Source organism: Artibeus jamaicensis, unplaced genomic scaffold (genome assembly GCF_021234435.1).
Source record: "Artibeus jamaicensis isolate MK-2021 breed Jamaican fruit bat unplaced genomic scaffold, CSHL_Jam_final contig_1410, whole genome shotgun sequence".
Classification (NCBI taxonomy): domain Eukaryota; kingdom Metazoa; phylum Chordata; class Mammalia; order Chiroptera; family Phyllostomidae; genus Artibeus; species Artibeus jamaicensis.
The window spans coordinates 529,958-542,501 of NW_026521281.1; the positions used below are offsets into that span (position 1 = coordinate 529,958).

At 36.0% G+C, this 12,544-nt stretch overlaps 1 protein-coding gene across 17 annotated transcripts in view; it reads right to left on the reverse strand.

Annotated features, from left to right (window-relative positions):
* HUWE1 (HECT, UBA and WWE domain containing E3 ubiquitin protein ligase 1) overlaps window positions 1-12,544 on the reverse strand; it is a 150,199-nt gene that overhangs the window by 106,472 nt on the left and 31,183 nt on the right. For 13 of the 17 annotated variants that reach the window (XM_053667505.1, XM_037153696.2, XM_037153692.2 and 10 more), the window contains 5 exons: window positions 12,161-12,303; window positions 11,290-11,358; window positions 6,069-6,167; window positions 5,173-5,379; window positions 3,493-3,645 (listed from right to left, as the gene is read on the reverse strand). In XM_053667505.1, the coding sequence (XP_053523480.1) occupies window positions 3,493-3,645; window positions 5,173-5,379; window positions 6,069-6,167; window positions 11,290-11,334 (504 nt within the window). In that variant the 5' untranslated portion in view covers window positions 11,335-11,358; window positions 12,161-12,303. The remainder of the gene's footprint in view (window positions 1-3,492; window positions 3,646-5,172; window positions 5,380-6,068; window positions 6,168-11,289; window positions 11,359-12,160; window positions 12,304-12,544) is intronic. The other 4 variants (XM_037153689.2, XM_037153687.2, XM_037153690.2 and 1 more) reach the window with 1 other exon arrangement.

Sequence of the window (12,544 nt, forward strand, 5' to 3'; positions counted from 1 at the left end):
ATTGATGTTTCTCTCCCTCTCTTCTTCCCTTCCCCTCTAAAGATAAATAAATAAATAAAATCTTTTTTTTTTTAAAAAAGAGTTCATCCTTTATTTATAACTATGTTCTACAGAAATTTTAATATTTTTTAAAACACTTTATGTATTTATCCTTAGAGGGGAAGGGAAGGAGAGAGGGAGAGAAATATCAATGTATGGCTGCCTCTCGTGAGTCCCCTGCTAGGTTTCTTCACTTTCTTAAAAAATACTTCCTCGCAAATGACCTTATAAGTTGCCTATATTCACCTCTAAATATGTTTCTAAGAATGAAGAAATGATCTAAACACATTTTTCCCTCAAACAGCCAACTGCCCCACTGTTTTGATCTTAAGGCTTATAATTTTGTTCTGCAGACATATTTGCCTATTCCTGTGCCAATTAAAGAATTTAAAACCCTGACTCTTAATCTATGTTTTCTCAGATTTCTTTTTGTGAATTTCCACTTTCAGTTGATGCTATTAACAGGTCTCCACTTAACTAATTTGACAATTCACTGCGTTTTCCAAGCCTTCTGTAAAACATACCGGTTGATGCAGCCTGTGCAGGCAGCCCTTTGCTGCCACACGTTATCTGTATGTGTGCCAAAACAGGCTTACTTGTCCCCAAGCTCATTTATGACAAGTGCATGTATTATTATGATGTAATCTTAAATACTATGTAATGATTTAAACTGAAAAGGGAATTATTTTATAAAAACTAAGCTGAATATTTTGCAAAGACTAAAAGGCAAGGTACTAAAATAAAAATACTGTCAAATTAGGGAAAAGAGATTCAGGGGGAAATTACAATAATTTGTAATTCTGTATTCAGGTTCCTTTATTAACTGAAGTCTTTACATTGTTCCTTCACTTTAAGGAAATCACAGATTATAGCTGTAGTTTATGTAAGTAAGATAACAGACTGTCTCTTACTCAAAGTAAAGTCCTTGGTTCTACATTAGAAAGACAGGTAAGTAAACTGACACTTGTGTTTTAGTTTCATCAAAGAGAGCCTCTAGTATACTACTGAGTCTTCCCATGAAAAGATGACACCTGTCTCTCCTAACAAATTTAGATCATCTTTTAAATCTGTAAGTAAAGGTTTAGTTTTGTTTTATCAGATCTTAACTATTGCTGGTTAGGTTTATTTTCTTTTACTTACTTATATAAACCATCTGACCCATTACTGTCATTCACATTGCCTTCTCTTCACCAAAGCTAAGACTTCACTGATATCTATCCTTTTATTTGTTTTCCCAAAACTACGTTTTGCTCTTATGTATACATTTTTAAGTTTCAGAAATGGTACTCAACCATAAACATTTTTTTAACTCTCCCCTTGACTTGGCACTTTTATTTCATAGTATGCATGCACCATATTTTACTTTGAACCTACTAATAATGGACACCTAGATTGCCTCCAACTTCTCCCTACCACAAAAATGCAATATTCTCACAGATGTCACCTTATAGAATAATGTGATTATCTTTGGGATATATACCCAGGAGTACCAGTCTACACTCATACATAAGGGTTCCTATAGCCTCAGATGACTGCTAGCACTTACCATAATAGTTTTCTAATTTCTGTTCATCTGATACAGCTTATTTTATTTGTAAATAAAATAAGCTGTATCGGATGCTCTTGTTTGAGCATCTAACATGGTGAATTCCCTGGTCTGTGAATTGTCTATCCATATCCTTTGTCTGCTTATCCTTGTTGATTTGAAGCACTCCTTGGATATTCTACATTAACAGTCCTTGTCAGTTTCAAAACAATGCTTAAATACCTCTCAATCTATCACCAGTCTATTAACTTTCGTCTTTGGCAGTACTGCTTGATGTGATCCCCAGACCACCTGCTATTCCACCAACTGTTTGAATGTTACAGGTCCATGACAAAATGAGATTGCACCAGAATGTTATTCAATCACATCAGTTCAATTGATTTTCAATTGTTCAACCGATTTTAAAAAATTGTTAAGTACAGTTTTCTGCCCTTTCCTCCCACTCCGGCCCAATCCCCCAGCCCTCCCCACCCCCCTCCACCAGCCCTCCTGCGTTATTGTCCATATGTCCTGTATAATGAGGAGCTTTTGTTTCTGTATACTAATTGCTTACTTGGTCGCCTCACTGTACTTTCATTAGTTAATAATTTTATATTATCTCCCCAGAAAACCAAGAATCTCAATCCTATCACCTACAAATAACGAGTTTTTGCTTTTTACTTATTTGTAATCTATCTTTCTTTCTTTCTTTCTTTCTTCTTTCTTTCTTTTCTTTTCTTTTCTTTTCTTTCCTCTTGTTGTACTGGTTAGGACATCTACTACAAAATTAAGTGGCAAAAGTTAATAAGTGGTATTTTTGTGTGACTTTTGAATCAATGGAAATGCTTTAAAAGTTTTTCCATTATGCCTTCCGGTAGATAGTTTATAAACTTTAAAAGTTTCCTACAAGTTCATATTAGTTTTTATTAATGTGCTGAAATTATCAAATGTTTTTAAAACATCTATTGAGATATGGCTTCTTTTTCCTTTTAACTGTTACTTGGGGAAATCCGATATTGAACTGTCTTGCATTTTTTAACAGTAAGAGATAATATCTGCAATATGTAAGAAAACAGGTTGCATACCTCTTTGTACATATTTGTAAATGCAAGAAGAAAATATGATCAAAGGGGGTACCATTTGTTATAGGTGGTTAATATTTACTTTATACTTTCTTATATGTCCTAGAGAATTTTCACAATACTGTGTTACATTGGTATTATACAAAAATATTTTAAAGTAATAATGCATTTAGTAACGGCCTCAACTTGAGCTATTATCTGTGAATTTACTGTTAATCAGTTTTTTTAAGTCAGCCTTATCAATTTTCTTCTAAGAAAGCTCTCTAGCAAATGCTATCTCTCTCAAACCTGAGTATGTATTATCAATTTGGCTCTAGGAACATTGGACAATAGTTTGGTTGAGCTAAAGTTCTGAGAGCTTTTGCCTTTAATTATAATTACTACCATTGCAAACTGATTCTTGAGCATAATACTAAGTAGCTTCATTTTTTTTTACCCTGAAACTACTCTTATGGTAGATATACTAAATTCCCAGATGAAAACTCGTATCAAAGCTAATAAGCAGGGCCAGCACACAAATTGAGATCTTTTATTGCACCATATTTCCTTCCAAAGTAGAATTTGATTCTGAACCTCCTTTCCAGAGAAAGTTGCCATTTTTGAACAAAGAGAGACTCTGCTTTGTGAGCAGAGATTCATTAAATCCCTTAAAATTATTCCATTATCTGAGTATAATTCCTAGGGTTTTTTTGGGGAACTAGATAAGTGGGCTGTAAGTTCTACTCAGTTAGACCAGTAAAGCTAACTTAGGGACTCCTATCCATTTTGACACTGCAAGAAACACCTGTGAAGAGGTGCTACATGGTCCAATGTTTGTGCCCTTCCAACTCTGCACGCATGACTTACCTCTGCCAAATGTTGCAGCCGGGTTAGCAGTGGGGTTCTCTTGTCAGATCCAAGGCGTGTGATGTAATTTGATCTTTTGCTAAATACATACAGAAGGTTAAGGACTGCCAGCACCACTTGCATATCAGAGGAAGCCAATAAAGTTGTCAAATGCTATAGGGGACAAAAAAAAAAAAAAGGGCAAATTCATGGCATCAAGCACACCAGGCCTTGAAAACTTAAAATGCCAATGTAGATTTGTTAACATTTACAAAGCTATCAAGAAGTTTAAGAATACATACAAAAAACATTTATAACTATTTGAGCATCTACAACACAAGAAACTTACAATCTGGCAGCAGGTCAGAAAGTCCAATAAAAGCTATAAAATGGAACCATTCAAAATTTGCACAGGTGTCCCCACAGGAAGAAACAGATTACAAAAACAAAATGAAACAGACAAAAAAAAACCCCCAAATGTGGTATTTTAATACATAGTGGAACTCAAGAACACTCTCAAACTAGACTAAAAGTATTGTAAAAGAAAGATAACTTAACGCTCCTTCTGCATCCTTTATGACAAAAATTGAAATTAATGAAAACATAGGGCCCTCCATACAGAAGAAGCTAAAGATACCAACACCTGGTGGCATATGACTGTTACGGCACAGTGTACAAACTGAGTACAAATTTATACACTGTAAAATCTATAGTGTTTATTTGGATTTTTAAACACAATCAAAACTCACCAATGTATTGAAGCATTTGGTTAACATTAAAATCAGTAGCATGTACCATATTTTGCAGTGTATAATGTACTCCTGTGCATAACATGCACTCATATTTTGATGTGCGTTATACACAGAATTATTATGCCATGTGCTATGTGATTATTATACCCATGTATTATAATGTGCATCCTTAATTTCCCCTCAGAAAATTTGGGCAAAATGTGGTAATTCAAGTGGAAATAAACCCAGGTATTTCCGGTTGCTGATTATCCCAAAGACCATGGACTTCCAATTGCAGCCAATCTGTTTCATCTTCAACAGACTGCTTATCCATTCCCCACTTAAAACTCTGGGTGGTAGGTCTTCAGTTCAGTAGTTCCACTTCTTTTCCTACGCTATTTTCTTTCTGCTTATTTGTTCTGATTCTGTTTTTATTTTCTCAAGTATTAGGAAAATTAACACACAACAACAGGGCACTTAACCAATCGTGATAGAAAAGTCTAAAGCTAGGCTAAAGGAAAAGTTTCTTATAGTGATCCTGACCAACTCAAAAGCTCATGGATTCCTGTGCCCACTTTTAGATTCCTTTGCACAGGATATTCCTGTGCAATATCCTGTTATATTTATAGTTTAAAAGTAATTTGAGGCTGCTCTAATAACATGGGGGAAAAGACCTATTCCTGCAAATTCCTAAGACTGTTTCAACACATGTATTACAGTCTCATTAATTTCTTGAATCTTAAAAGGCAGGATAAAGGTGAATATAAAGAATTTTCCCATCAATCCTGTGAAGGGTATCTATATCCAAGAAACATCCTACTATTGTCTCTGACATGGAAAATCCCAGCGTTCCATGAAAGGAAATGAAAAGGAAAGAAGTAATTCTCAGGGAATAATAGCAAATTTCCTTATTTCAGGACATGAACAATTCTAGTTAGGAACAAATCACACAGGCCTGAACCTCTCCTACCTCTATGGAACTGTACAAATGCCGGGAAAAGCTGTACTCAATGAGCAAGGCTGTGAAGTTCAACACAGCCAAGAGAAGCATTTTCAGCTGTTCTTTTTCTGGTCGATCACACACAAGCATCCATGACATATTCTCCACTGTCTGTCCAGCATCTGCCAGAATTCCATCAAAGCGGTCCAACAGATCCACCCAGTGATATAACTCACACTGGAGAAAGAGGAAGACAAGAATAAGGTGTTTGTGTGGGCGCACTGTTACAATGAATTGCTGCACATGATACCTAGAGAAGTTCACTTTCTAACTTTGCTTCTCTTCAACTCCCCAAATCAATACAGAAGCCCACGTGAAAAAGAGTGTATTTGGAACCATGTGGATGTGAATTCATTGTTATATCCAAAGTCTCTCTCTACATATACTACCACCAGTAGATGCCACAAAAACCCCTTTGCTAATAATCCTCAGAGGGAGAACTCTGGCTACCTTCTGAGGTCTTACAAGCACAGGGACTCTCCCTGCCAGAACCAATTTCATTTGAAGTGTTCATTTTTAGTTATTGAAAGAAGATTCTTTTAAACTAAAATTAAAAATCCTAAGGCTATTTCAACTTATACTGTCAGGAATTTTGCAGTTGAGATTCTTTATCAACATCCACGCAAATGTTCCTCTTCCTCAGCTAGCAAAATTTTCCTCACATTTCTTTTCTTTCAAAATGTCCTTGGCAACCATTCACAGACTAAAAGCTACTGATCTAGAGCTGTGCTATGCATACACTAAATACTTATTAAGTAACTGCTGAACAAAGCTACCTCATTATGGTTCCTCTTTCCATATCAGAGCATACAAAAAGATGTACTAGTCTAGGAAGCCCTATCTTTTGGGAGCAGTGGTTCACTTACCTTTCCAATGTTCCATGTTTTGATCTGCTGCAGTTCCAAGAGGAGTTGCTCATCATTACAAACTTTGAGTTTGTCTATTAAGGCTCTGCAGTCTGCAGGCTAAGAAAAACAGATATTCACAAACGGTATTTTGGAAGATAAGGGAAACACAAAGAAGAAAAATGGGAAAATAAATCCTTAAGCCAATACACTCAGAAATTTAACTTTTGATAGAATAACTACTTAAGAAAAGTGGAAATTTGCCAGACGATCCCTTGGGATTAAAATGGAAATCTTATAATGAAACAATCAATCCATCTGTGCATTTTTAAAACTCAGGTAAACTTTAGATGTAGACAAACTACTTGGAAGGATACAGACAACAGAGTAAAGGAAACAAGCTACACATCAATAAAAACAAAATGAAGGGATCTGTACCTCAGTGTGAAAGTGAACCAGAGTGCCTGATAAGGAATGGTGAACCAGAAGAACACTGAAAAGCCCTAGTGAATTCACAGTTAAAGGTGAAGATTAGCATTAGCAATATTTTTTGGTAACATCAAACCCTCCAATTGTAGGAGGGCAAAGAGTTTCTGAACTTCAAAAAACCAGGACTCTATTCTTACTTAGGGTCCCCATTTCCATACACTGCAGCTCTCTTTTACCAATGGAAGAGCCTTTTTGTCAGGTAAACAAGGTGTGGACTGACAGTTTATAGTCAAGTTTCTGAAAGTGAAGCAGGGGATGGATACACTGGGGCAGATGGCAGTCGCTACTAATGGATGGCAGGTGGAAGTAATTCCACTTGCTCTCTAACTCTGTAACAGCAGTATAGTAGATCCTGGGACGGGCCTAGATTTGGAACCAAACAAACGTGGGTTCAGTTTTTAACCTGGATGTTTACGAGCAAGTCCAACCTCTAAGCCAGTTTTCTTACCAGGGAAACAGACCTAATGACTACCTCAGAAATATGAAGCTCAAATGTTTGCTATATACATGCTTATGTAGCAAATGCTTATCTCACATAATAGGAGCTTAAATATTCTAAGACAGAATACTATTACAAAGAGCAAGGGCTTTGGAATTAGGCAGTTGGTAAACTAACTCTTTGAATCCCACTCAGTATCCTCTTCTGAAAAATGAACAGATACCACCTATTTATCCAGCGATGTTGCTGTGAGATTTAAACCAGGAACATTTTCAGCATCCAAAATACAATATGGAACAAATAAGGGCTTAAAGATAATGGTTTTCCTTTAGCTAAGTCCCCAAACTTTTCTTCCTCTAAAGTGAGCATTATTAAAGAGGTACCTCAAATTTTTGTGGTAATTAAATGTATGTAAAGTCCTTGCCATAAAAATCCATTCATAAACCAGGCATGCATTTCCCCCCCCCCCTTCTTGAAGTCATACAGGTTGAGGGAAAGGTAGTGAGTAGTAGAAACAGGAGACATAGGAGCCTGAACCATCTGCTCATGCAGTGCACTTGTGCTTAGTATCAAATATATCACTTCAATTATAATGGAATGCAGCTATGCAGATGCGGTGTTATGATTCTATGGGTTAAATAACACCCAGTTCATGATGAACATTTGGGTCTTGTAATTGCTTGTTATAGATATATCATAATCAGGCATTCAGTCTTTATCAAGGTCCTGCAGCAAGCCAGAAGCTATTTTTCTGAATGCTAGAATAGTTGTTGGCAGGGGACAGCATGGCTAAAATTCTAGGGGTCTTACCTGTGAATCTCCTACATGGGCTTGCCAAAGGCAAGAACATAACATCTTTCGTCTAGCATAGCATAGCATCACATAGCATCTTGGCTGACACCTAAGTCAGATACCTGGATCTACTAGGCCATAACATCCATATAGTAGGGTGTCTTGCAACATAGCCTGAACCTTTTTCAGAATCTTTTCTACATCCTGACTTCACTATCACTTTAGATGTGATCCAGTAAGGGATCATAACAGCATACCCAAAAGTGGTATGTTAGCATCAACTCCAAAGAAGCGCCACATACACTGTTCCTCTTTCTTCATGGCATGTGGTACGAGGTGCGACAACATGTTTCTCACTTTAGAAGGGAAATCTTAACATTTCCCAGACCTCTGCACCCCTGGAAACTTTCCTGATGTGGCAGACCCTTAAACTTCAAAAGGTACCCTCTGGAACACATACGTCTAAGGCAGGGGTGTCAAACTCATTTTCACTGGGGCCACACTAGCCTCGTGGCTGCCTTTAAAGGGCCGAATGTAATTTTAGGACTGTATAAATGGAACTACTCCTTAACTAGGGGCAAGGAGTAGTTCCATTTATCTTGGAATAATATGAGTATCATATGTACCTGAGTCCCTCTGGACCTTGAAGTTTAGAGAATGCACCAGGGATGAAAGCTTATTTTTAACATCTTGTTCCTGCTACATACATGCAAACTGAGTGCGAATTTCCTTACTTGTGGTAATGTAAAACAAAGCATTTGCCAGTTTGATGGCTGTGTACCAATTGCCATGGTTAATATTGATTTGCTCCTATAAAAATATCAAATCAAGGGGAAAAAATCCTTTGCACAGCTGTTGATACACAAAGGAATTAATGAATATCTTTCTTATGCAGCCACTATGGAAAATGGTGTGGAGGCAACTCAAAAAAATTAAAAAATACAACTACTTTATGATCCAGCAATTGCACTTCTGGATATTTTTATCTGATAAAAATGAAAATACTAATTCAAAATAACATATGCACCCCTATGTTCACTGCAGTATTATTTATAACAGCCAAGATATAGAAACAATCTAAGTGTCCAGTGACAAATGGATAAACAAGATTTGGTATGTGCACACACACATACACACACAATGGAATACTACTCAGCCATAAATGAAATCTTGCCATTTGTGACAACATGCTAAGTGAAATAAGTCAGGTAGACAAATACTATATGATCTCACTTATATAAGGAATTTTTAAACTAAAAAGCAATTCGAAAAACAAGCTCATAGATACACAGAACAGACTGGTAGCTGCCAGAGGTAGGGAGTGAGTGAAATGGGTAAAGGAGTCGAAAGGTAAAAAAAAATTAAAATTTAGTTTAAATCCATAAATGTCATTCCCTGACTGATGTGGTTCAGCGGGTTGGGTGTCTTCCCACAAAGTGAAGGGTCACCAGTTCTATTCTCGGTCAGGGCACATGCCTGGGTTGCAGGCCAGGTCCCCAGTTGGGGGCATGGGAGAGGCAACTGACTGATGTTTCTCTTACTCATTGATATTTCTCTCCCTCTCTAAAAATAAATAAATATACATACATACATATATGTGTTTCTTTAAAATAATACCTAGTAGTGACCAAAGCAAGAAGAAACTGGTATGCTGCTCAATAAAAATAGACATCTTCAAGTCTTAAAAACATATATAATCAAGGATCTAAAAATTTCACTTTGAGGAGCTTATGCTAAATAATTTGCTAGCAGCTATCAAATGTTCTGAACCAGGAATTTGTATACAGTTGTGACTCAAGGAACAAATCCTAAAAATTCACAAGGGAATAGAAAAAAATTTAATTTGCATTTCTCTGATTATCTACAAAGCTTAATTATTCTGAAATGGCTATGTACATTTTGACATTGGGACATTTATCTCTCTTACTGATTTAGCTACTAAAGTATTACCTACATTGGGTTATAAATATTTTTCTGGGCTTCTTATGTGTCTTTTTATTTTGGATATAGTACTTTACATTTCCATTCTGTGTAAAGTTTCTTAAGAAGCTTTCTTTCTGCTCTTCAGTTTCCAAAAATATTTAGTACATAATTGTCAAAAACTCTAGATGCCAAAGAACATAAAAAAACATTTGCAGCAATTATAAAAGTTGTCATATCTAATATGACATTAAATAAAAAACAAACTGACATAAGACCAATAAATTTGAAAATGTATGTATTAAAGCATGCAAATTAGAACAGTGAAATATTCCCTTGCCACCTACTAACAAAAATTTAAGATACTCTATAATGCTGGAGAGGCTATGGGAAGACAGTGCCTCTCAAACTCATTGTAGTATAATGCTGAGAGAAAAGATCAGGAGAATTACCCACTCAACAATCTTTTAAAGACTGAAGAAATACGGCAAAATATTAATAGTGATATCTCTAAGTAATATTTGCTAGGTAGGCAGTTAAAAAAAACCAAACAAACAAAAAAACCCCGAAGTGGCCTGTATTTAGAAAATGAACTAACTGCCTTGGCTGGAATGGTTCAGTGGTTTGAACGCTGGCCTGTAAACCAAAGGGTAGCTGGTTTGATTCCCAGTCAGGGCACATGCCTGGGTTGCAGGCCAGGTCCCCAGTAGGGGGCGCTTGAGAGCCAACCACGCATTGATGTTTCTCTCCCTTTCTCCCTTCCTTCCCCTCTCTCTAGAAATAAATTTATATATATTTATATATATATATATTTTTTTTTTTTTAAAGAAAAGAAAATGAACTGATTATGCAATGAGGGAGGAATTATCAACCCTGTTTTACAAATGTGGAAACCCAGGCAAGTTAATGAACTCTCAATCACAAAGATCTGGTAAGACTCAAACCCATGTCTAATTCCAAAGCTTGTGCTCCTTGAACTATAGCATATGGGTCTATAAGAGTGTCGTAACAATTCAATGCTTTCTTTACCTCAAACAGTGTAGGCTAGCTGACAAGAGTATTGGACTGAAGCTGGGATTTCTACTGCTGACACAGGATCAACTGACATGGCTAACCAATATGCAGGTTAAGCTGAATTCTATGATTAAGGGTGGGGGGGGGCGACAACAACAACAATCAGTAATACAGAAAGCTAAAACACTGGCCCCACAAGAAATCTAGTAAGAAAGGTGTTAGCATTATAATTTTCTAGAAAACAATATTGAGAAAGATCCAACAAGTATGGAAAGAATTTTAACCCACATCTGCTCTTTCCATTATACCACATAGCCTTTTAGTGCATAGAAACAGCAGCCAAAAAGCCTACTTCAGGTATATACAGCTACAAACTGTTTAGGACTCACTTTCCACTGGTCTCCAGCTTATTCACTTTTTTAGTCACAGGAAGTTTAAAAGAAAATTTGACTGCTTCAATACAAGTTACTCTTCTCTTGCACTTTGTATAGATAAGTGATGATATATTTGGAAGATCAGTACGGTAAAATGATTGCAAGGATTTTTTTCTGAAATAAAAAAAAAAAGAGCGAACTTTTGGATACTTACAGCCTCAGTTGGTGTCTTTTTCAGTTTAGTCCTGTCTACTTTCATGTTTTCGATGTTCTATTTTATGATCTGAAAAAGTAAATCCCAAAAGAAGTGAGAATTAAAGTTGCAATCTTGAACTCTATAGGCTTGGACACAGACAATGTAGAATGAAGAGCATGCAAAATGCTTAAGGTACAAATTCTGGAGTTACGATGCCATGCCAATTGAGAGACATGGCTATGAGGAGGGGGTAGGTAAAGAATCTCTCCAGATAACATTGGCCCATATCCATATGTTGTAAAAGTCTGTAATCAATTTAAGCCAAACTTAAACATCTTTTTTTTTTTAACAAACCTCTTCAACTCATAATTGGAAATAAAGTTCAATGTTTTCAACACCTCAAGATAGAAAATTCACCATATCCCTGCAGTTTTCTGGAAAATTCAGAAATTCCATCTCTGGTAATTTAGCCAAGGAAAATCAGGAGATGTACACAAATATTTAACCACAAGAATCCATACTGAATGTCCATGTATAACAGTGAAAAATTGGAAAGGATCAAATGCCCAAAACATAATTGGTTTAAAATGAAACATTATACAACTGTTAAAAATATTGCATAAAATTATATAACAGCACACAAAGATGCTCATGATGAATAAATTACAAAACAGAATGAATAGTATAAACCTATGTCTAAAGAATATAGCTAGAAATGCATTAAAATGTTAACTCATTGCTAACCAAAAGGATTATGTTTGAATGTTTTATTTACACATCTCTGTATCTTTTACAGTTTTAACCAATAAAAATACATTAATTGTATCATAAAAACAAAGGCAAGACAATACTCTTAGTTTTTAATTAGAAAATGAGGTATAAGACTCACTAGAAATGTCCTGAGCACAGAACTAAGGCCACGTAATTTGGAAGGCTCAAAAGTGAATGAACAATAATTTAATTAGACCCATAGCATAAATCTAGGTGATCTTTGATGGCAGACAGGCCCTTCAAGATGCTCTGGCCAAGGCTCTGGAAGAAATAAAGGTTTCTCCTATTAGCAACTAGGACACATGAACAGAAGTAGAGGTGAATTGCAAATGCTTTACACACCAAAGATTTTGCTGCCAGTAACATATTTGGTATACAGCAGTCACTGGAGATCAATGTCCTTCCCCCAAGAAGGTTGTCATAATATAAAGACAACCAAGCACAAGTATAAATTTTAGGCAACTTCTGGCCTAGATTCAGTCCAATATACTCAGTAAGAAAG